Here is a 23,531-nt window from a genome sequence, read left to right as displayed (position 1 = left end):
ATCTCATCTCATTCTGACACAGATTTTTTTTTTATAGGACTGCATTATCATGCCTTTATATTAATTCTCTGTTACTTTAATGTGCTAGCATTTTCTGTACATTCTTTGAAAAATAATCTAAGTTGGTCATTCAATTCCTTTTGTATTCACACTGGTCTCTTAGGCAGTTCCTATTTTTTCTAATTAGAATTGTTTCCCTTGGTGTTTTTGGAATTTTATTCTTGAGTGTTTTCATTTCTCCTAAGCTTACCCTAACTGATTTTATTCCATGGAATCTTATCTTTCTTCTGAATCCTTTGAAATGTGCTTTCCCAAAAATCCAGGTGCTTGATACCTACCTGATTTTTTCTTCTCTATTATAAATTCTAGAAGAGGAGACAGCTGGGTGGTTCAGTAAATCGAGAGCCAGGACTAGAGATGGGAGGTCTTAGGTTCATATCTGACCTCAGACACATCTTAGCTATATGACTCTGAGAAAGTCACTTAACCCCCCTTGCCTAGTAATATATGGTATTGATGTAAGACAGAAGTTAAGAGTTTTTTAAATAAATAAATTCTAGGAGAGTGTGGTGACTTCCCCCCAAGGCTCCTATAATTTCCACCCCAGAAACCAATCCCCTCCCGTTAGTGAGAATCAGTTCTAAGATAGAGTTTCTCCTTGTCAGTCAGTTCTTTCATCTTTTGAAGAATAAAGTTATCATTAAGGCAAGCCAAGAGATTATTAGCTTCTCAGATTTTAGCTGAAAAAGAACTCTAGTTTGGTGGCACTGTGGATAGAAAACTGGGCCTGGAGTCAGAAAAACCTGTGTTCGACGTGATCTCATACCCTTACTAGTTGTGTGTGACCCTGGGCGAGGGAGGCACTTAATTTCTTTTTTTTTTTTTTTTAACCCTTGTACTTTGGTGTATTGTCTCATAGGTGGAAGAGTGGTAAGGGTGGGCAATGGGGGTCAAGTGACTTGCCCAGGGTCACACAGCTGGGAAGTATCTGAGGCCGGGTTTGAACCCAGGACCTCCTGTCTCTAGGCCTGACTCTCAATCCACTGAGCTACCCAGCTGCCCCCAGAGGCACTTAATTTCTGTCTCAGTTTACTCATCTGTAATATAGGGATAATAATAATATCTGCCCCCCAGGGTTGTAGTGAGGATTGAATGAGATAATTGTAAAGTAGTTAGCTTAGCACACTTTCTGGCACATAGTAAGTGCTGTGCTGGTTGGTTGGTTGGTAGTTAATGTCTAAGATGGTAAATTACAGACAAATTGTCCTTCTGCATCATTGAAGAGAATATATGTACTGTGAGTTCCTTGTGTTGGTGAAATAACTGGTGTGTAAACATATAAATAAACAAAACCCCCAAACTAATAGCAACATAAATTTTTTTTATAGAAATTAAATATTTCTCAGAACTGGTATTTGCTTTAAGTTAGGCTAAAATGGAATTTATTTAGAACTGAGATTTGAAAGACTGCTATTTAATTATCACTGGGGATTTCTTCAATTTTGATAGATAACTATAGGAAATAGTTGAAATTGTTTTTTTCCCCTCCCATTTCTGAGGAAGATTAGAAGTCCAAGCAACTTGTAAAAACAATTTGCTTTTTTTAAAATCTTAAGTTGTCAGTCAACAAACATTTATTAAGGAGCTACTATGGGACAAGGCTTGTGCTTCAGGAAGATTATTTTGACAGCTGTGTAGAGACTAGACTGGAATGGGGTAAGATATGAAGCAGAGAAGTCAACAATAAAGCTGTTAAAATAGTCTAAGTATGAAGTGATGAGAGCCCTCATCAGAGTTTTGGTCATCTCAGGAGCAAAGAAGGGACATGTACAGGAGATATGATTAAGGTAGAAACTAAAAGTCTTGGCAACTGATTGGGTATGAGAAATGAGAAAGAGACGGGGGTCCTAGGTTCAAATCTGTCTCCAGACACTTCCCAGCTGTGTGACCCTGGGCAAGACATTTAACTCTCATTGCCTAGCCCTTAATACTCTTTTGCGTTGGAACCAATACACAGTATTGATTCCAAGATAGAAGGTATGAATTAAAAAAAAAAAGTAAGAGAAGTTAGGAAGAAAGGAGGCTTTGGGTATATGGGGAAGATAATGAATTCAGTTTTGGACATGTTGAGTGTATAGTACATCCTGTTAGAGATGTCTCATAAGCAGTTAGAAATCAAAGATATGTAAAGTTGGCAGTCAGGAAAATAATCAGAGAATCTTTTGCATGGATGTGATAATTACAACCATGGGAGCTGATGAGATCATCAAGTAAAATGGTTCAGAATGAGAAGAGAGAAGGGTCTAGGGCAGAGCCATCGTTAGCAGCTGTGACTTGAATAAAGATCCAGGAAAGGAGGCAGAGAATAAGTAGACAGGAGGAGAATCAGGCTAGAGCAGGTTCATAAAAACCTAAAGAGAAGAAGACATCAAGAAGGCGATCAACAGTGTCAAAGGCTGCAGAGATGTCCAGGAGGATGAAATTGAGAAAAAACCATTAAATTTGCCAATTGAGATTATTGGTAACTTTGGAGAGAGCATTTTCAGTTGAATGATGAGGTTAGAAGCCAGACTGAAGAGTGTTAAGAATGGACTAAGAGAAAAGGAAATGGAGGAGTGCAGCCACAAAATATGAGAGATTTAGGATGATAGCTAATGGGGATGGATGGCTCAAAGGGAGGTCTTTTGAGGATGAGGGAAACATAGTCATGTTTGTAGGCAGTAAGGAAGCAGCCAGTAGATAGGGAGAGATCATTGAATATTATTAACAAACAAGTAAGGATGATAGAAGGAGTAATCTGCTGGAGAAGATTGGATGGAATGGAATAACTTAAGCTGGTAGAGAAGTTTGCTTTGGCAAGGAGAAGGGCCACCTCTTCATATGAAATAGATGAGAGAGGAAATAGTAGCAGAAGCAAGTGAGTGATGTAGAGTGAGCAGGAAGAAAGAAGAAGGAACTCTCAGTGAGTGGCCTCATTTCCCCCCCCCCCCAAATATGAGGAAAGGGTGTCAACTTAAAGGATGGGGAGCTATAGGAGGGATGAAATATTTGGAAAAATTACTGTTGTAAGATAGCAAATTGATTGGGAAGTAGAAAAAGATTACCTTGCTCTAGTGAAGGCCCAGTTGAGATATAACATAATTAGTGGATCCAGTCAGCATGCTTTGATGATTTTTCTCTAGCTTTATTCAATAGTATGTAAACAAGAGCAATGGTAGTGCATTGTAGGAAGTAGTCCAAAGTTGGGGTTTGGGAGGACCATATTTTTAATAGGATAATGAGACAAGGAACTTGAGAGAAGAGAATTTTGGAGAAATGAACTGGTTCATCAAGGGATCAAAATGAGGAAGGGAAGAAAGTATAGGCAGGGAGGAGGTGATAGTGTACAAAAGAACTGAGATGAGGAATTGGAGGCCATGATGAGGACAGGGTTTGGAGTTGCAAGGCAGAGAGAGACGTGAGATGACAACAAATTATGATCAGATGAAGGAATTTCAAAGTTCATGAACATGTGATAAGGAAGACTTGTGAATAAAGACAAGATGGAGGGTATTACTATCTCTCTGTATAGTTGTGGTCATGGGAAATTAGTAAGTTGAGGAACTGGGAATTTAGTGTTTGAACGATTATCAAAATGTGTGTTAAAAGTCCTTTAGTATGATGACAGGGAGTTAAGGAGGAAAGAAAGATTGAGTCAGGCACTGAGCTCATTGAAGGAAGAAGGAGAGTATCCTGGAAACAACAGCCACCAGAATCTTGATTGGATAATAAAATATGGATTTGGTGAACTCCAAAGGAAGGGGAGTTACTGAGGAATAGTGGTAAAGGTAGAGCTCAGAAATGACAATGGGGAGCAAGAAACATTCTAGTGAATCAGAGTATAAATGAAAGTAACCAGTACTGAAACAAGTAGTTAGAGAACATATTCTTTACTTTCAGTATTAAGACAATCTCATTTATATCCCTTTGAAATCTTTAGGACCTCTTGCTGGCTGCTGCCTACGTTTATGATGCCCAGTACAATAGAAATATTCCATTTGAAACTTCACCTCAGGCTATCAGGTAATGAATGGGTGTGTGTATTTTTATGTGTATGTTGCCTCCATATCTATATATGCCTATATATTTGGGAAGTATGTTAAATGGGGCATTTAAATTTATAAAATACAATGTGACATTTTAAAAGTTTTCTGTGAAAAGTATTGTATGAAGCATAGTAGAAACACAAATTTTGGGAAAATACTATAGGAAAAGAATAAGGCATCTAATCTTAAAGAATTTCATAACTTTCTTCTTGTTAATGGTTTTCTTGTCCTAGTTAAAGAAACTACAGAAGAGAAATCCATTTTCTATTAGATTTTGTTGTAAGTAAATACGTTTTCTTTCTCAGTTTTTATTTGGGGGAGTTCTAGTCAATATGAAATTTTTATTCACTTTCAGGTGGGCCCCTTACTACAGCACAATAGTTCTTTTATTCCTCCCTAATAGATTATTTCTGTTATTCATCTCAGCAACTATTTCAAATCTGTTATTCACTTCTCAGACCTCTGTCACCTTCTCCATTGAAAAAATTATCTCATATTTTACTAAGAAAATCCTTTGTGGAGGCAGCTGGGTAGCTCAGTGATTGAGAGCCAGGCCTAGAGACGGGAGGTCCTAGGTTCAAATCTGGCCTCAGACACTTCCCAGCTGTGTGACCTTGGGCAAGTCACTTGACCTTCATTGCCTACCCTTACCACTCTTCCACCAAGGAACTAATACACAGAAGTTAAGGGTTTAAAAATATATATATATATAAAAGAAAATCCTTTGTAAATTCTCTCCTCCTTTCTGTACCTCACTGCCCCTTCATCTTATCCTGTTACTTCAGTCTCTAATGATAAAGAGCCTTATCTTTATCCTTATCTAATTGCTAATTAGATGCCTTATTCTTTCCTATAGTATTTTCCCAATATTTGTGTTTCTACTATGCTTCATACAATACTTTTCACAGAAAACTTTTAAAATGTCCCATTGGGTTTTATAAATTTAGATGCCCCATCTAACATACTTCCCAAATATATAGCCCTTAGCCAAATGTAACTGTGCCCTTGATCCCATCATCCCTTTTCTCTCCTATAGCAGATCACCTCCATAATATTTTCTTTCTCTCTCTCACCTCCTTCCCTGCTTCTCTTACTAATTTTTATTTTCTCCTTATGCACTTATTCCTTCACTGTTCTCTACAAAGATGTGTAAGTTCTTCCCATTCTTTAAAACTACCTCACTTGATCCTACCATTCCTTCAAGCTGTCATCTTGTATCTTTCCTCTTTCTTTCAGCCACATTTCTAGAAGAGCTCTTTATATTCATTGCCTCCACTTTCTTAACTCTTACTCACTTCTCAACCCTTTGTATTATGGCTTCTGACTTCATCATTCATAGGATCATAGATCTAGTACTGGAAAGGACCTTAAAGGCCACTGAATTCTACCCTTTTAATGGATGAGGAACCTGAGGGATGCAGAGGTTAGCTTGTCCAGGGTTATACATGCATTAGGTGTCTGAAGATGGCATTTAGCGCAGTGCCTGACTTCTAGTAGATGCTTAACAAATGTTCATTGCCTGACTTAACTTGAATCCTTCCTTCCTGACTTCTGATCACTCTCCCCTATACCACATTGCTCTCATCAAAGTTATGAATGGCCTCTAAATCGCTAAATCTCATGGCATTTTCTCAGGCCTTATCCTTCTTGACCTCTCTACAGCATTTGACCTTGTTGGTTACTTTCTTTTGGTTACTCTCTGCTCACTGGTTTTTGTGACCCATCTCTCATGTGATGATCAATACCACCAATTTACAAATAAGGAAAATGAAACAGAAAGATGAAATAAAACCCAGATCTTTCGGACTCCAAAGCCGAGACTCTTCACTCTACCACCTAACTTTTTGCTTTTTGTCATTCAGGAGATACTTCAAAATCTAATGTGCCTTATTAATGGCTATCAATAAAAGTTGAGCACACAGCAGATAAATGGTTCTTTTTCATTATTACCTATTATTGTATTAGAACATAAATCCTTAAAGGGAACTGCTAGACTGATTTCATACTTGTATAAAAATTCTTTTTTTTTCATTATTAACCTTAGTAACTTACCCATAGTAATAAAGGTTTCTATTAATGAAGATTTATTGGAATTATTTGCCCTATTGGTACTTACTAACCAGACAGGTAACCTACTAACTGTGGATGTTAGTAAACTTTTTTTTAAAATTTAAAAATTTTTAAATTTTAATTTTTTTGGATTAATTTTTTATTTTTAGAAAAATTTCCCATGGTTACATAATTCATGTTTTTACTTTACCCTTCACCCCCTCAAACTCCCTCCCCACCCTTTGCTAAGTCACATTTCCATTGGTTTTAACATGTGTGGTCAGTCAAGACTTACTTACATATTATTGATAGTTACATTGGTGTGATCCTTTCAGTTCTACATGCCCAATCATGTCCTCATCAACCCAAGTGTTCAAGTAGTTGTTTTTCTTCTGTGTTTCCTCTCCTGTAGTTCTTTCTCTGAATGTGGGCAGCGTTCTTTTCCATAAATCCCTCAGAATTGTCCTGGGTCATTGCATTGCTGCTAGTACAGACGTCCATTACATTTGATTTTACCACAGTGTATCAGTCTCTGTGTACAGCGGTCTTCTGGCTCTGCTCCTTTCACTCTGTATCAATTGCTGGAGGTCTTTCCAGTTCACGTGGAATTCCTTCAGTTCATTATTCCTTTGAGCACAATAGTATTCCATCACCAATATATACCACAATTTGTTCAACCATTCCCCAATTGAAGGACATCAGTGGAATAGACTTGGGGTAAGTGATGTCAGCAAAACAGTGTATGATAAACCCAAAGAGCCCAACTTTTGGGACAAAAATCCACTATTTGACAAAAACTGCTGGGAAAATTGGAAAACAATATGGGAGAGATTAGGTTTAGATCAACATCTCACACCCTACACCAAGATAAATTCAGAATGGGTGAAAGACTTGAATATAAAGAAGGAAACTGTAAGTAAATTAAGTGTTAGCAAACTTCTAAAAAAAGTCTAAGTGAATAGTCTTCTTTTGTGTTCCTATCCATCCTTTAAATTCCAAATTCAAGACTACTGTTCCCTAAGGGAAGAGCCTTTCCTTTCATAACTCATTTAATATTTTATTCTATACCTCTCTCATGTCCTTACCTTGAAATGCTGTGTCTTACAAGCTTCTCTCTTTGTGCATTCTTCCCCTACTACAACAGGGAAAGTGTTTTATCTTAACTTTCTGTTTCCCTCATACCGATCATCCAATTTTTGTTCAAATAAAACTGAAACCCAGGGGCAGCTGGGTGGCTCAGTGGATTGAGAGCCAGGCCTAGAGACTGGAGGTCCTAGGTTCAAGTCCGGCCTCGGACACTTCCAGCTGTGTGACCTTGGGCAAGTCACTTGACCCCTATCGCCCACCCTTACCACTCCTGGGCTAAGGAGGGTCCCTAGCCCGGATGAAAAAGGAGGAGGGTTGGGCGTGGGGCTAGCAACCTCACCCTGTAAAAACTATATCTGCTAAAGAAACTGCAACCTAAAGTAGGGGCAGCTGGGCTAGCTCAGTGGATTGAGAGCCGGGCCTAGAGACGAAAGGTGTCCTAGGTTCAAATTTGGGCTCAGACACTTCCCAGCTGGGTGACTCTGAGCAACCCATTGCCTACTGGTTGTGGCCCTATGCTCCTAGAATGGAGTCCCAGGATAAAAAAAACAAAAAACAAAAAACTGAAAAGAATATAGTGAGAAGTAATCATCAGAAACTAAAGCAAAAAAATTTAAATCTACAATTAATCAGCCAAGAAGCATTTATTAAGTACCTACTATGTTCTAAAGCCTGGTTTAAGTGTTGGAATACAAGAGTAAGACAGTTTCTGCCATTTAGAAGCTTAAATTCTATTAGATGGATGTGACATGTCCATGGTTAAGTAAACCTAAGATATATGCTTCATCCCCACAAATCTCCAGTAATTAGCAGTGGGGGAGAGGGAGAGAAGGGGAGAAATACATGAATTACTAAAGAAATTGGGGTAGATCTACTGAAGGAAGTGGTTCTGGAACTAAGCTAAAGATTCCAAGAGACACAAGTGAAGAGGAGGGGCATTCCAGCTATGTCTGGAGGCAGAAGTTGGAATGTAGTATGCAGGGTATGACAAAGAGACCAGCTGAGGCATAGAATATGTAAGGGGAAGTCCTGTGTACAGCCTGGAAAAAAGCCTGAGAAAAAAAACTGGGAGCTGAAGAGGTACCCATCTATAAGAGGTAGCTAAACAAATTATAGTATATAAATGTAATAAAATATTGTTGTTCCAAAAGGAATGATGAAATGGATGGTTTCAAAGAAACTGAGAAACCTATGTGAAGTAATCAGAACTAGGAAAAAACTTATACAATAACAACATTATGAAGAAAAAATAATGTTGAAAGACTTGAGGACTCTGATCAATTCAATGACAAATCATGATTTCTCCCACTTCCTGGCCAGACATTTTTGGATATGACCAATGAAGGGTTTTTTTTGCTTGACAAGTGATTTCTTTATGTTTATTTTCTCTTTTTGTTGTTGTTATTGTTGTTTAACGGAGGAGGAGAGGAAGTGGGAGTGAAAGAAAATAAATTATTGTTTCTTGAAAAACAATAAATTTTATTTTTTTAAAAAGATAGGTCGGATCCAGATTACAAAGGACTTTTAATACCAAACTGAATTGTTTGTATTTTAACTTGAAGTCATTCAGGAGCCACTTAAAGGTTCTTGAGCAGAGTTCCATGGTCAGATATGATTTAAGTATGTCAGTTTGGCAGCTTTATGTAGGACAGAATAGAGAAGGGGAGAGACTAAATTCTTGGGGAACAATTAAAAAAACTATTGCAATAGTGTAGGCAAGAGGCCAAGGGTCTAGATATGTTATGGTTTGAGTAGAGAAAAGGGGACTAAAGTGAAATATTGAGAAAGCGGAATCAACAAGACTTAGTAAAAATTGTATATAGAGGAGGTGAGTGAAATGAGTTCAAAGATGGCTCCTGGGTTGGGATCCTGGATGACTGGAGAACGGCACCACTCTTGACAGACACAGGGAAATTAGAAGGAATGGCAAGTTTAGGGGGAAAGATAGTGAGTTTTATTTTGGACATAATAATTTGAGGTATCTATGAAACATCTAGGTGGAAATGTCTAGGAGGCAGTTGATGCAGTATTAGAGCCCAGGAAAAAGATAAGGACTGTATAATAACAATCATGCAGTATAATCCTCAATTATTATATAAATAGAATTTTATTGTTAATACTAATATAATATTTTAACATAAAAAGTGAACTAATCTCAAGAGTAAGAAAAATACCATGTGATATATTTTTAGATTTTTACTTGTGAGCAGATTTTGGGTGATTTGGTTGATTTATTTTAGCCAAACTTGAAGATGTCTAAAACCAAATTAGTTCTCTTCCTGGCAGACTTTCCTCCTGTTCTTACCTTCTCTTACTATAGAGGGGACCATCATCCTCCCAGTCCTTCCAGTTCTCATCCCCAATATTCAAAGTGCCAAAAAAGGCAAATGTTTTCACTCTTTAACTCTTATGCAAAGGAAAGTCTCCTGGTAGCTTTTCTCCCTTGTAATTCTGCAGGAAAGAAAGGGCAAAGAGGGTCAAGTAATAAGGGTTATATTTTACCAAAAAATCAAGCTTTCTGTTAAGGAAAGAAATAAATGTTTTGGTGATAGTTTGATTTGCTATTTATTTATAATATCCCTTTTTTCCCTTCCAGGTTTTACTATCTTTATAACCACTGGGTTATGCAAGTTGCCACGTACTTCTTTATTTTTCTAGATCTTTCTCTTGCCTTGTTTGAGGAGCCTGCTGTGTACCCACTCCCTTTCCTGGTAAGTCCCAGAGATGAAATGCCATGTAACACTTTGGTTTACATGAGTTGTCAGAAAAATGAAATTTCTATTTTTTCCTCAAATTTGAACAAATCTGAATTAATGATTTTTTTGTCTTTCCATTTGTGGGGAAGAAATCTTGTACCATAAAATCATGTTCTTCAAGAATAAATTCCATTCTTTTGTACAAATACCATTTTCTTAGTTTTCTTCCTCTTCCTTTTGAAAAGAGAGCATGAAATCTATTGAAAGGTCACCAGTATGTGGGTGGAGTTAGAATTCCTTTGAACAGATTTACAGGAGGATATGAACAAGTGAATGAGAACCACCCAGGTTGGACAGGCATGAATGTTTTACTCATTTATATCATAAGTGGGAGTTCCACATGAATGAGATCAGATGTATCAAGTATTAGAATTGTTTTGGAACTGTTTTAGGTTAGAGGAGAAATAATGTTCTAAAGAACATTTCACTTGATGTCAATAAACAAGAATGCTATGGTGTATTATAATAATAAATGTCTTTAGATCCTATATCCTAACCACCATTTCTGTTTTATAGTTTACAAATGTTGACTGTCTATTGGTGTGATATGCTGTGCTTAGCTCTGCATAAACATGGTAAAAAGAGATTCTGAAGGGATCTGAATGAGGAGTATAATTAGCATTCCTATTCTCCATTTCTTTTTCTTTTTCTTTTTTTTTTTTTAAATTTTAAACCCTTAACTTCTGTGTATTGACTTATAGGTGGAAGATTGGTAAGGGTAGGCAATGGGGGTCAAGTGACTTGCCCAGGGTCACACAGCTGGGAAGTGTCTGAGGCCTGATTTGAACCTAGGACCTCCCGTCTCTAGTCCTGGCTCTCAATCCACTGAGCTACCCAGCTGCACCCCCTATTCTCCATTTCTTGACCTCTCTACAGCCTTTGACAATGTTGAACACCTTTCTTGCTCAATACTCTCTTCTTTCTGGGGTTTTCTGGATATTACCTTCTCTTGGTTCTCCTCCTTCCTATCTAGTGGTTTTCATGGATTATTACTATCTCTAACAATTCTTGGATCTGCCTCTCCTGCTCCAACCTCTCTGGTGACCTCCAATCTTTTATCACCAACTGCCTTTCAGAAATCTCATGCTACATTATCTAGAAATCAACTTAAACTCAACATGTCCAAAATTGAACTAATTATATTATGCTCTTCCCCTGCTCCTGCCTTCCCCATTATTGTAGAGAGGAATACCATTCTCCTAGTCCCTCAAACTCATAACCTAGATGTCATCTTTAACTCCTTACTGTCTCTTACTCCCACTGTCCAAGCTGTTGGCAAGGCCTGTAGATTTCTGCTTTGCACCCTCTCCTGAATATACCTCCTTCTCTTCTCTGACACTGTTACCACTCTGATGCCAACATGGATTACTGTAATATCTTGCTAGTCAGTCTGCGAGCCTCAAGTCTCTCCCAATCCAACCCATCCTCTATTCAGTTGCCAAAGTTGTTTTCCTAAGTGCAGGTCTGACCAAGTCATCCCCCTATTCAATAAATTCCAGTGACTCTCTATTACCTTCAGAATCAAATAGAAAATCCTGTTGTCATTCAAAATCCTTCATAACCCATCCCCTCTCAGGCTTCTTATATCTTGCTCCCTGCCTTATACTCTTTAATCCAGCGACACTGGCCTTCTTGCTATTCCACAAAATTTAATCTCTGGGTTCTGAGATTTTCTCAGGGTCCCCCAATGGCTGGAATGTTACCCTTCCTTATCTCTGCCTACTGACTTCCTTAGCTTCCTTGAAGTCCCAACTAAAATTTCACCTTCTACAGGAATCTTTTCCTAATCCTTCTTATATCTAGTGCCTTCTCTTTCTGAAATATTTCCTATTTATCTTGAATATAGCTTGTTTGTACATATTTCTTTGCATATTGTCTCCTCTATTAGATTATAGGCTCTTTGAGGGCAGGAACTGTCTTTTGTCTTTTTTTGTATCCTCAGCCCTTAGCATAATACTTGGCACATTATAGGTAATTAATAAATGTTTACTCATTGACTGATCCTGCTAAAGACTCTGTGTCTTTAATCTTATATATCTAAAATTAAAATCTTAAAATTGTAATTTGAGGAACACCCTGTGTTAGATAAGGTTCCTTTATAACAATGGTTTTCAAACTTTTTTTGTTTCAGGACTTCTTTATACTTTTAAGAGTTATTAAGGACCTCAATGACTTTTTGTTTATGTGATTTATTATTATATGTGGTTGATATTTTCTATTAGAAATGAAAACTTCTAAGTTTAAAAATATATATGAATTTTAAATTAGCAACAATAAACCCATTACATTAATATATAACACATTTTTTAATGAAAAGTCACTATAGTTTCCAAAACAAAACAAAGTGTGGCATTGTTTTACATATTTTTGCAAGTCTCTCATATCTGTCGTAACAGAACAGCTAGATTCTCATATTGGCCTTTATATTCAACCTGTTGGGATATGTTGTTTTGTTTGAGGTATGTGAAGAAAATCTGGCCTCACACAGATAAGCAGTTAAAAAAAGGAGGAGTATTTTAAAAGGCAAATATTTTTGGTATTATTATCAAAAATAGTTCTGAACTTACAAACACCCTGAAAGATCTTGTGGACCTCCAAGAGTTCCTGGACTATACTTTGAGAATCACAGATTTATAGAATAGTCATTGTGCTTTAAAAGAAAAAAAAACTACTACTTTCTCCAAGTAACGCAAGGCAAAACAATGCATCTTCATAACTCCATGTAAAAATGATACCTTAGTGCAGCTTCTATTTGTCCTTCCTCATTTAAAGGCACATCCCCAGGCAAACGTGTAGTTTCTCAAGTTTGTCTCCTGGTTCTTTTATTTTCTTCTCCTGTTTTATCAGTAATCTCTCCCACTTCCACTTCTCCCCTTGCCCCCTAAGTTCAGGTACCAATGGCCTCCTATTTTTCTAACTCTCTCTTGTCAATCAAAACAGGAAAGAATGTGATTAACCAGTCATTCAGCTGTCTTTCTAGGAGCCTGATGGCCTGACATAACTCTTCTTGATTTGTATCCCAAGATGACTTATCAGACCATTTCCTGTTTTGTGGAGGAAAAATGGGCAAAAAGAGCTACTTCAGAACATTAGCATCTTGGAAAAACAGCTGAATAAACTGTCTTTGGCCTGAATAAGTTTGTCAAGTCTAAATAATTCCTAAACTTGTTTTCTATGTGCAGGATTTTGTTTTATTCAAGCCTGACTATAACATATAAAATCATCTAGTATTTCTGTTACTATAAAAAATCATTAACTCAATACAATCACTGGCAATTCTGTTTCAGGAAAAAAAGGATTCTTGTAACCAAACTTGAAGGTAGCATCTAGGACCTCAGTCCACTCCTAATAGGTTATCTCCATTAAATCTTTAATTCTGTTTCTCTTTTACTAATGTGGTAGGGGTAAAGGCACCTATAGAAGTAGATGCTACATGGTGTCAACTTTCTTTGCTCTAGAGTTGGACTAGTCCAAATAACTTCACTGTCTTAAAGGCAGATAATACAAAGTAAAGGTTCTTTGGGATCCTTGCTTAGAATCTTTTGCTACTTGGAAGCAGTTTTTTTGAAACTCTTACCTTCTGCCTTAGATGTGATACTGAGTATCTGTTCCAAGGCAAAAGAGTGGTAAGAGCTAGGCAATTGGGATATGTCACTAGTTAATAAGAATCTGATTATCCTAAGAGCTGCCATTTTGATGATTTCAACACAGTTGAACTTTAAGCTCTTTTAAATGTGTACATCCCCTAGACTCTAAATGATCACCCTAGGGCAAATATTAATGATCTAGAAATAGATCTTGATCAGTGACACATGTAAAACCCAGTAGAATTGTGTGCTGGCTATTGGGGGGGGGTGGTAAGAGGAGGGGAGAGAGAACATGAATCATTTAACCATGGAAAAATTTTCTAAATTAATTAATAAATTAATGAAGATGTGTACATCCTCCTTTTTGAGGAGGGGAAATCTAAAATTCAGATTGCCAAAAATGCTCTGGATATTAGCTTCACTGTTTCTGCTCTTCATCAGGCAGGGAGGGCCTGGTGTGAGTCTCCTTAAATGCAGTTACATTCTTTACCCAACTGTAGCAGTAAATGAGGAAAATATAGCTGATTGTATCCGGCCAGTTCTGGGGATCAAGACAGAAACCTGAATTTTGGAGGTTCATAGCACTCCCTTTTCCCTACAGCATTCCACCCAGGAAATTATCTGTGTAAAAATAGTCTACTTTTAATGCCTATTCAGTGGGGAGATGACAGAGCCTTGCACTAAAGCACCTTTTTTTTTGGTATCCTTCAGTCAAAATTGTGGTTAGAATCATTGACTTGAAACTTTTGTATGTACTTTCTAAAGATATACTTTCTTTCCTTCTTTAAAACCCTTAACTTCCATCTTAGAAAAAAAAAATCAATAGTGTATACTGGTTCCAAAACAGAAAAGCAGTAAGGGCTGGGCAAAGGGGGTTAGGTGACTTCCCCGGGGTCACACACCTCAGAAGGGTCTGAGGCCAGATTTGAACTCAGGAACCTTCTATCTCTAGATGGCTCTAAATCCACGGAGCCACCTAGCTGCCCCCTAAGAATGTACTTTCTTTGTACTTTCTTCCATGGGCTTCCTCAATCTAAATACAGTGTCCTACACAGAGTCTATTTTCCCAGGAGGGATCAGGGTATTTATCATCCACAGGCAAAAAAAAAAAAAAAAAAAAAAAAAAGCTTAAGGATCTGTACAGATGCCATGATTATGTATATTTGAAATACAAGTGGTTGGTCAAATTGACTGGTGTGGTCTTAGTGGTTTGGGCTTTGTAATTTACTGTTTCCCCTCCCTTCTTCCCAAAGAGAGAGAGGCAGAGTTGGAGGATAGAAGGTCATTCACTCATGCTTCCCTAGATCAGTGATTTCCTGGGGTCAAATGCATTGCTCCTGTTGTGAGTAGATTTCTCCCAATTATCAAATTTTATCTTGTTGAATAGTTAAGTATCAGGCTAGTGGAGAGCAGCGCCACTTGGTGGTTGAATTATTCCAAGTCTTTGGTTTCTCATGGGAGGATGGAAAGATTTGTCTCTAGTGAAGGAATTTCAGGAATAAGAGGCCCTACTTTTGAGTTTGGCTTTGAAAGGAAACTTGAATTAGATAGGGTTAGTAAGGAGGGCAGATTAGGAGAGAAGAGGAAGGGGAGGCTATTTCTTGGAGCCAAATCATTGATTTCTTCTAAGCCTTAGAGCGGTCCCTGTCCCAGCATAGGCCTAATGATAAGTGTCCTCCCTCTAGAATCTCATTTTTTACCCTTCTCTTTGCCTGAGAACATGTCTTCTTCACATATTAATTCTGGTGTCTTCCCTCTCTTGATTATATCCCATTTATTCTATAGCTTGTTTGGAGATAGTTTTTTGCATATTGTCTTCCCCATTAGACTGTGAGCTCCTCAAGGGGAGTGATTGTGTTTTGCCTTTTATTTGTACATTCAGCACTTACCAGTGCCAGGAACATAGTAGGCTTAATAAATGTTTGTTGATTGAGAACAAGTTTGATTCCTCTCATCTCCCCATCTTTTTTTTTTTTTTTTTTTTTAAACCCTGTCCATCCGTCTTAGGATCAATACTATGTATTGTTTCCAAGGCACAAAAATGGTCAGGACTAGGCAATGGGGGTTAAGTGACTTGCCCAGGATCACACAGCTAAGAAGTGTCTGAGGCCAGATTTGAAGCCAAGACTTCCTGTCTCTAGGACTGGCTCTGAATCTGCTGAGCCACCCAGCTGCCCCCTTCCTTTTCTAAATTTATTCACACTCCTTCCCTCCCTCTTTTTCTTCCCCAAGATTATCTGATATTTTACTATTATACTATTGTACATATTGTATTATATTATTTGGCACATTTGGTTATTGAGTAAGGGATTATGCTATATACATAGCCCTTTTTGTGTCCCACACCCTGACTTTCCAGAATATCTCTTTGTATTTCTACCACAGGAGGAAAATTTCTGATAATGAAAAATGCTACCAAAACACATCCTCTTTATTCATAGTATCGTTACTGTATGAGATCTATTTGGCCATTGCGATTGGATTCCTGTGAACAGAACTTAGCTGTCACTAGCAGCTCCCCTTTGCCAGCCATAGCGAATCCATGCTCAGATGGGGTTCTGATCATGGAGCAATGGCCACTTTGTGTACAAAAGCAGATCCAGGGAGAGAACCTCGATATTATTCTGGTGCCCAAAGGGGCTTCATTCTCGTGCCTCTCCTGCCAAACATGTGCACCTTCAATGCCTTAACAGAGCCATTGGAGAGTTTCCCCTATTAATGGGTAAATAGCTCTTGGATATCCAAGATATAGCTCATCTTGTAGCCTAATAACTGATGGCAAACAACCAGACTTTTAATAATCATCTTTCTTGCTGGTGAGCAGCAGTTATGTGACAAAAAAAAATAGTAGCTAGTGTTTTTATACTTTTAAAGGTTTTCATAGAGCTTTACATATATGGAGTCTCATTTGATCCTCACAACAACCCTGTGAATTAGATACTATTATTAACCCTATTTTAAAGATAAGAAAGCTAAGTCTAAGAAAGATTGGGTGATAGGATCATACACCTGGTGTCTGAGGCAGGATTTGAACCCAGGTCTCCAGAACTCTAAGTCCAGTTCTTCATTCGTTATTGCTACCTGGCTGCAAAGGAACAGGTACTTAATGACCTGGGGCAAGTCATTTATTCAACCTTATCTCCCTATATGTAAAATGAGGGTGTTGGTCTAAGTTTCTAAGGTTCTTTTTAACTCTAAATCTATGATTCTATGAATACTGGATTTAAAGTGAAAGGACTTGGGTTTGTATCTTGGCTGTGCTGCATCCTATCTGTATAAATTTAGACAAGACACTTTAGCCTTCTAAGACTTAGTTTCCTCATCTTTAAAATGGGAAGAGTGGGGCTGGATGGTGTAAGATCCTTCCCAGCTCTAAATCTATGTCCTATGATCAAGTTATCTGTCAAATAATAGAACCTGTTACCAGGAAGATTCAGTTTTCCAAAATGAAGCATTGCAAGTGAGGCTAACATTGTTAAACACCTGAGGACTACAGCAATTTTCTTTTTTAAAAAAGTTTCTATGAATATATTTTATTTTGTTTTTTTATGTCACCATAATTCCCCCAGTATTCTTTCTCTTCCTAATGTCTAACAACTTCAATGATACTCTTTCATTTCCTAATCTTCTGAGTGAGAAGAATGTTGGCAACAGAGGAGTAAGACAAAATTAAAGTTTATTCTAGAAATATTGTCAAATGATATAAATCTGGCTCTGTTTTTTCATCATGCAGGCTACCTCGATTGTTGAAGTTCTCTGTCTTTGTGCATTCTTTGGGCGGCTTGTACAGTTTGCAAAAGTCACTCCACGCATGATTTTCTGGAAGGATACTAAAAACATCTGTGTCATGCTGACTATAATGGTGAGTCTTATGTGTTGTGTCTTAAAAGATTTGGCAGAGAGAAGTGACAGATGTAGCTGCTTTGTCTATTCTGGATGAATTTCCCTCATGGACAAGGATGTAAAACTGGTCCTTCCTTATTACTGAAGCTTTATTAATATCCTCATTTGCTTTTTAGTTTCTGCCAAGCCATTATGCTGCTTGTGGCTAAGAAGTTGTGGTTTGATTGAAATTTTGGGGAGAGGGAAAATTACAAGTTAGTCCAGAGTTTGTGAAACTTGTTCACTCTCTGTGTCTCTAACTAACAATTTAATATTAATTTTCACTGTGTCATATACAGAGGCCAAACTCAATACTTGACTTTGTGGTCTCTCAGTTCAGTGATTCATATTATAAGTAGAGGAAAACTGGAGTGGGAAAGAGAAAGGGAAGCTATTGTAAGAGTTTGTGGGAACATTTCTCAAAATATCTTATCATCAGAGATGGTGAAATTTATCATTAGGGAAAACATGGATTTTAAATGATAATCCTTTGCTTTTGTATCACCTACATTTCCTGTATTCTTCCCCTTATCTCCTCCCAGAGTCTCATCCTTTATAACAAAGATTTTTTTAAAGAGAAAAAAGGAAAAAAGTCAACACTGTTTCATACCTTTGGAGAAACTGATCCTTAAAAAACATTATCTTAGTATATTATTATTCTCATAAGTTATGCTTATTCTTTAAAAAAAAATAAAACCCTTACCTTCTGTCTTAGAATTGATACTAAGTATCAGTCTAGGGCAGAAGAATGGTAGGGACTAGGCAATTGGGTTTAGTGACTTGCCCACAGTTACACAGCCAGAAGTGTCTGAGGTCAAATCTGAACTCAGGAACTCCCATCTCTAGGTCTGGCTCTCTATCCAATCAGCTACCTCCCATCCCCAATCTTTTTTAAAAGAAATCTTATATGATCTTTCTCTTTTTCTTTTTAGATGTTTTACTGCTTTATGCTTTACTTTTTAAATAAGAATGTTTTCATGTTAAATATCTTACTGTTAAAAAATTACTCTTAGTCCTGAGTAACTGCCTCCTAGCCCCAGTTGAACCCTTCCTTGTAACAAATCACTTCAATCAAGAAAAACATCAACAAATTGACTATGCCTGAAAATGTATGCTTCATTTTACCTCTCTAGCCTTTTGTTTTTGAGCTGAGAAACAGAATGCCTTCTGCTTCCTTTTTAATCTTCTAAAGTCATAAGTTATTCCTTGAATTTTTCCAGTCCTAAAATGAAATAAAAGGACTTTTTTTTCAAAAGAACACTTATACTGTTTAGAAACAGAGTTAGGAGGAAAAGTGAGAGATTTCTCTGCCATTTTCAGTCTCGAAAGACAACCAAGCACATGCTAAAGAGCTTGAGGACTGGTCTGGTGCAAGCAATTTCCAGGGAACCTGGAGTGGAAGGAACAACCCAGTACTTACAACACCAGGGAGAACTGACAGCTAAGGAGTGGAATCCAGCCAAATCCACTATACATGCACCAAGGGGAACTCAAAAGACAGAACTCCTTCCACCCCAGAAGTGGAACTGAGCCTCAGCATATGGACAAGATCATAAAAAAGCCCCCCTCAAATGAATAAAAGACAAAGAAAAGGTCTGACTTGTAAAGCTATTTCAGCAAAAGGGAAGACCAAAATTCAAGTTCAGAAAAGGACAGCAATGCCAAAATGGAAATGTGTGACCCCTCAAAGGCAAGTATGAAAGGATATCAGTCCAAAACTGAACTCCCAGAAGACCTCCAAAAGAGAATAAAAAACAAATAAGAGACTTAGCAGAAAAGTTAGGGAAAAATGATAGAAAAAGTCAATAGCTTAGAGCAAAAACTCACTAAAGAAAACAGATTTCTAAAAAAGGAAATACAAAACCTCAAACAGAAAAATACCTCTCTAAAAAAGGAAATACAAAGCCTCAGAGAAGAAAATGGCTCTCTAAAAATTAGAAACGGATAAATGAAAACCAATGACTCCATAGGACAGTAGGAAATAATAAAACAAATAAAAAGGAATGAAAAAATAGAAGAAAATATCTTTCAGGCAGGAGAGATGACCTAAGAATCATTGAAAGCCATGCTCAAAAAAAGATCCTGGACATCATATTGCAAGAAATTATGAGGGAGAACTGCCTCAATCTTCTTGAACAAGAGAGGAAAATAGAAATGGAAAGAATCTATCAATCACTATCTGAAAGAGATCCCAAATTTAACAATCCTAGGAATATTACAGCCAAATTCTTGAATTCCCAAGAGAAAATACTGCAAGCATCCAGAAAAAAACAACAAACAGTTCATATGTTGGGGAGCTACAGACAGGATTACACAGGACCTAGCAGCTTCTACATTAAAGGACCAAAGACATGAAATATGATATTCGAGAAGGCAAAAGATCTAGGATTACAGCCAAGAATCACCTATCCAGGGAGACCGAGCACAATACTCCAGGGGAAGAAATACACATTTAATGAAATAAGAGTCTTCCAAGCATTCCTGATGAAATAACCAGAGCTGAAAAGAAAATTCAGTGATCAAATACAACATTCAGGAAAAGCATAAAAAGATATAAAGAAGAAACTCAAGGGGCTCAGTGGGATTAAACTGATCACATTCCTATGTGGAAAAGTGTTAACTAGAATACTTAAGATATTAATAACACAAGAGATAATTAAGATAATCAAGAGACACAATGGAATTAAGCTGATTAAATTACCACATGAGGTGATAACTAAGATATTTAAGGTATCTTTAATATTTGAAGTACCTAAGGTACCTTGATTACTTAGGATACTTAAGATATGGAAGATATTTAAGAATTTTATCACTATTAGGCTAGAGAATAGGAGTATACATAGCAGATATCAGGGAGTAAGTTGAATATGATTTGATTTTTTTAAAGCAAAACAAAATCAAGGGATAAGAAAGAAGAATATAGTGGGAAAAGAGAAAAGGAGAGAAAATTGGGGATAAATTATTTCACATGAGGAGGTGCATAAGAATCAGTGGAAGGGAATGTGGCAAGCAGTGCTTGAACTTTACTCTCATCAGAACTGCAAAATGGGAATAACATTTGCATGAGTTAGCTATAGAAGCCCATCTTACTACTGGGAAGTAAGAAGGGGAAGAGGAATAAAAGAGAGAGCTGGACAAAAGGGAGATTGAACTTGGGAGATGGTAGTTAGAAATAAAAATATTTGTGAATAGGGAAAAACTAAAAGAAGAGGAAGAGAAGGATTCATGGGATGGGGAGGGGGGATAAGTTGGAAGAAAGCACATAGTAACCATAACTGTGGATGTGAATGGGATAAACTCACCCATAAAATGAAAGAGGATAGCAAGGTTGATTAGAAACCAGAATCTCACAAACAGATTTAAAGCAGGGAGACACATACAAAGTAAAAGTAAGGCTCTGGGGCAGAATCTATCATCTTTTAGCTAAAGTAAAAAAGCAGGGATAGCAATTATGATCTCAGACTATTGTAATGGAATACTGCTGCATCATAAGAAATTATTAACAAGATGATCAAAAAAATCCTGGGAAGATTTATATGAAGTGGTGCAAAGTGAAGTGAGCAGAACCAGGAGAATATTGTACACAGTAATAGCAATAAAGTACAATGATCAATTGCAAATGACTATTATCAGTAATGCAAATGTGCAGGACAACTCTAAGGGACCTATGATGAAAAAGGTTATCTACTGCTATAGAAGGAACTGGTGAAGTCTAAATGCAGATTGAAGCATGCCATTCTTCACTTTATTTGTTCCAAAAATTTTTCTCTAGTGTAAGCTGTATGTGTCTTCTTTCATAGCATGATGAAATGGAAATATATATTGTACAAAAATACTCGTACAACCTATATCATATTAAAAAAACAACAACCCTTACCTTCTATCTTAGAATCAGCACAGAAGGATAGTGAGGGCTAGGTAACGGGGATTGTGACTTGCCAAGGATCACAAAGATAGGAAGTGTCTGAGTCCAGATTTGAGCCCAGGACTTCCCATCTCTAGGTTGGGCTCTCAATCTACTGAGCCACCCAGGTGCCCCTCACTATAGATTTTTATCATTTTACTTGCCATCTTGGGGAAGGGGATAAGTTTGGAGAGGGAGAGAACATGGATTGCAAAATGTCAGAAAATAATTATTCAAAATTGTATTGAAATGTAATCTGAAAAAAACTTTAAAATTAATAGAGAGAATAAGTCTATAACATATATGAAACTTTAATCCATCTAAAATAAAATATTTAGTGCTAGGCATTTATCTTATCTCATCAAGGGAATTTTAAGCTCCTTGAGAGCAAAGACTGAGGCTTTGATTTACTTGTTTCTCTCTTTCCTGTTGCTTTCTGCATTTATTTTATACATATCTTGTATATACTTATATATGTACAAGCAACTCATGGACATGTATATTTTGTATTTCCTATATATGTATATGTGGTCTCCCTTGATCACCTTGAGGGCAGGGAGTTTTATTTTTATTTTTTTATTTCTAGAATAAATACAGACATTTTATAAAGACTGATTTGCATTCCTTGGACCTTGGGAATAGTGGACACTCAATAAATGATTTTTTGTTCCTACCTTCTATTTCTCTCCTTTTCTATTCTTTTCCCTTTTCTTTTCCTAAGATTGGATCTCCCTATCTCACCTGGGCTAGAAGTACAACAGCTACTCATGAGCTCAATCCTAATGCTGATCAGCATGGAAGCTTTAACTTGACCCATTTTCCAACATGGGATGGTTCACTCCTTTACAGGCAGCCTGGTGGTCCTCCATTTTCAGAGATCCTTCATAGAAAAGCCAGACTTTGAACAGACACCTGATTAACTTTGCTCTTACTGCAGCTCAGAATTCAAGTAATTTACCAGTTTCAGCCTTCCCAAGTAGCAGAGACTATAGGCATGAGCCACAATGCCCTGTTTTTGTTTTTCAACAAACATTTGAGCAACAACTTACAGGCTAGGACAACATCTACTAATTGAGTTATTTACTTGGTTAGCTAATCCTCTTATCTCTGGGATAAAATAAACTATAGCCTAAGACCACCCCAAAGTGACAAAATCTGAATTAGAAAGTCTAAATTATAGAGATTTTACTGCCTTTTCGTGTATTTTCCCTAAAACCATTTATTTGTACTTTATCCTTAATCAGCCCTCTTTTAATTTCTTGTTTTATTTCTTTATAGCTGACCTTAATAGATCTAATTATTTATGGATCTCTTAGAATCTTTAACATCCACAGTGTTAGATGGTCAAGATTCCTGAGGCCTCTCTTCTTAATCAACTTTCCTGAAAGTCGTCAGGTAAGTGGGTTGGCTCCATATGTTATAGATGTTTTTCCTCAAATTAGACTTAGCCATTTTCTCTCAGGGAGAAGTCATAGTGGTAGTTTGGGTTGCATCAAGAGTAAAATTATATATTTACCTTGGCAGATTCGAAGGGCCTTCCGAAGTATCCGGAACACTTTACCAGAGGTTCTCTATGTATTTCTCTTGCTCATGTTCAATGTGTTGATGTTCTCCCTTATGGCCTTGAAATTGTTTGGTGATAGGTAAGGACCCTGCACGGTCTTCTCTTTTGGAAACTTTTGAATTATCTCAACCAAAAAAAACCCAAAACCTCTTAAATCAGAAAATGACTTTTATCATTGGATAATTACAACCATATTCCTGCAAGGTCAAAAAGTACAGTTATGGGTACATTGTACACTTTCCTTATATTTTGTGTGTCTTTTTTCCCCTCTGCCTCTCTAGGAATCTCAAAACAGTGGAAGGAGCATCCTATTTTACAAACATTCTAGATATAATGTTTGATCTCTATGTTCTGGTGACCACTGCTAACAGCCCTGATGTCATGTAAGTATTTTACTATTTATCTTTCAGTGTTTTAATGTCAGTGCTTGGGTTTAGTTACCTGAGCCCAAGTACATATCAGTAGAGGTAGTTTTTAAGGGATCTCCTGGCATAAGACATATCATGAGAGGAATGAATATTTTCTGTGTCCTTTCCTTTCCTTTCCTTTCCTTTCCTTTCCTTTCCTTTCCTTTCCTTTCCTTTCCTTTCCTTTCCTTTCCTTTCCTTTCCTTTCCTT

At 37.2% G+C, this 23,531-nt stretch overlaps 1 protein-coding gene across 1 annotated transcript in view; it reads left to right on the top strand.

The window, feature by feature from the left end:
* LOC123233397 (two pore calcium channel protein 2-like) overlaps positions 1-23,531 on the top strand; it is a 57,022-nt gene that overhangs the window by 5,961 nt on the left and 27,530 nt on the right. The window contains exons 2-7 of the mRNA XM_044659511.1: positions 3,980-4,062; positions 9,817-9,931; positions 17,297-17,425; positions 22,628-22,744; positions 22,874-22,992; positions 23,195-23,296. Of these exons, the coding sequence (XP_044515446.1) occupies positions 3,980-4,062; positions 9,817-9,931; positions 17,297-17,425; positions 22,628-22,744; positions 22,874-22,992; positions 23,195-23,296 (665 nt within the window). The remainder of the gene's footprint in view (positions 1-3,979; positions 4,063-9,816; positions 9,932-17,296; positions 17,426-22,627; positions 22,745-22,873; positions 22,993-23,194; positions 23,297-23,531) is intronic.

This window comes from Gracilinanus agilis, chromosome 2 (assembly GCF_016433145.1).
Source record: "Gracilinanus agilis isolate LMUSP501 chromosome 2, AgileGrace, whole genome shotgun sequence".
Taxonomy (NCBI): domain Eukaryota; kingdom Metazoa; phylum Chordata; class Mammalia; order Didelphimorphia; family Didelphidae; genus Gracilinanus; species Gracilinanus agilis.
The sequence above is the reverse complement of the archived record's forward strand: the minus strand, read 5'-3'. Positions and strand labels throughout refer to the sequence as shown.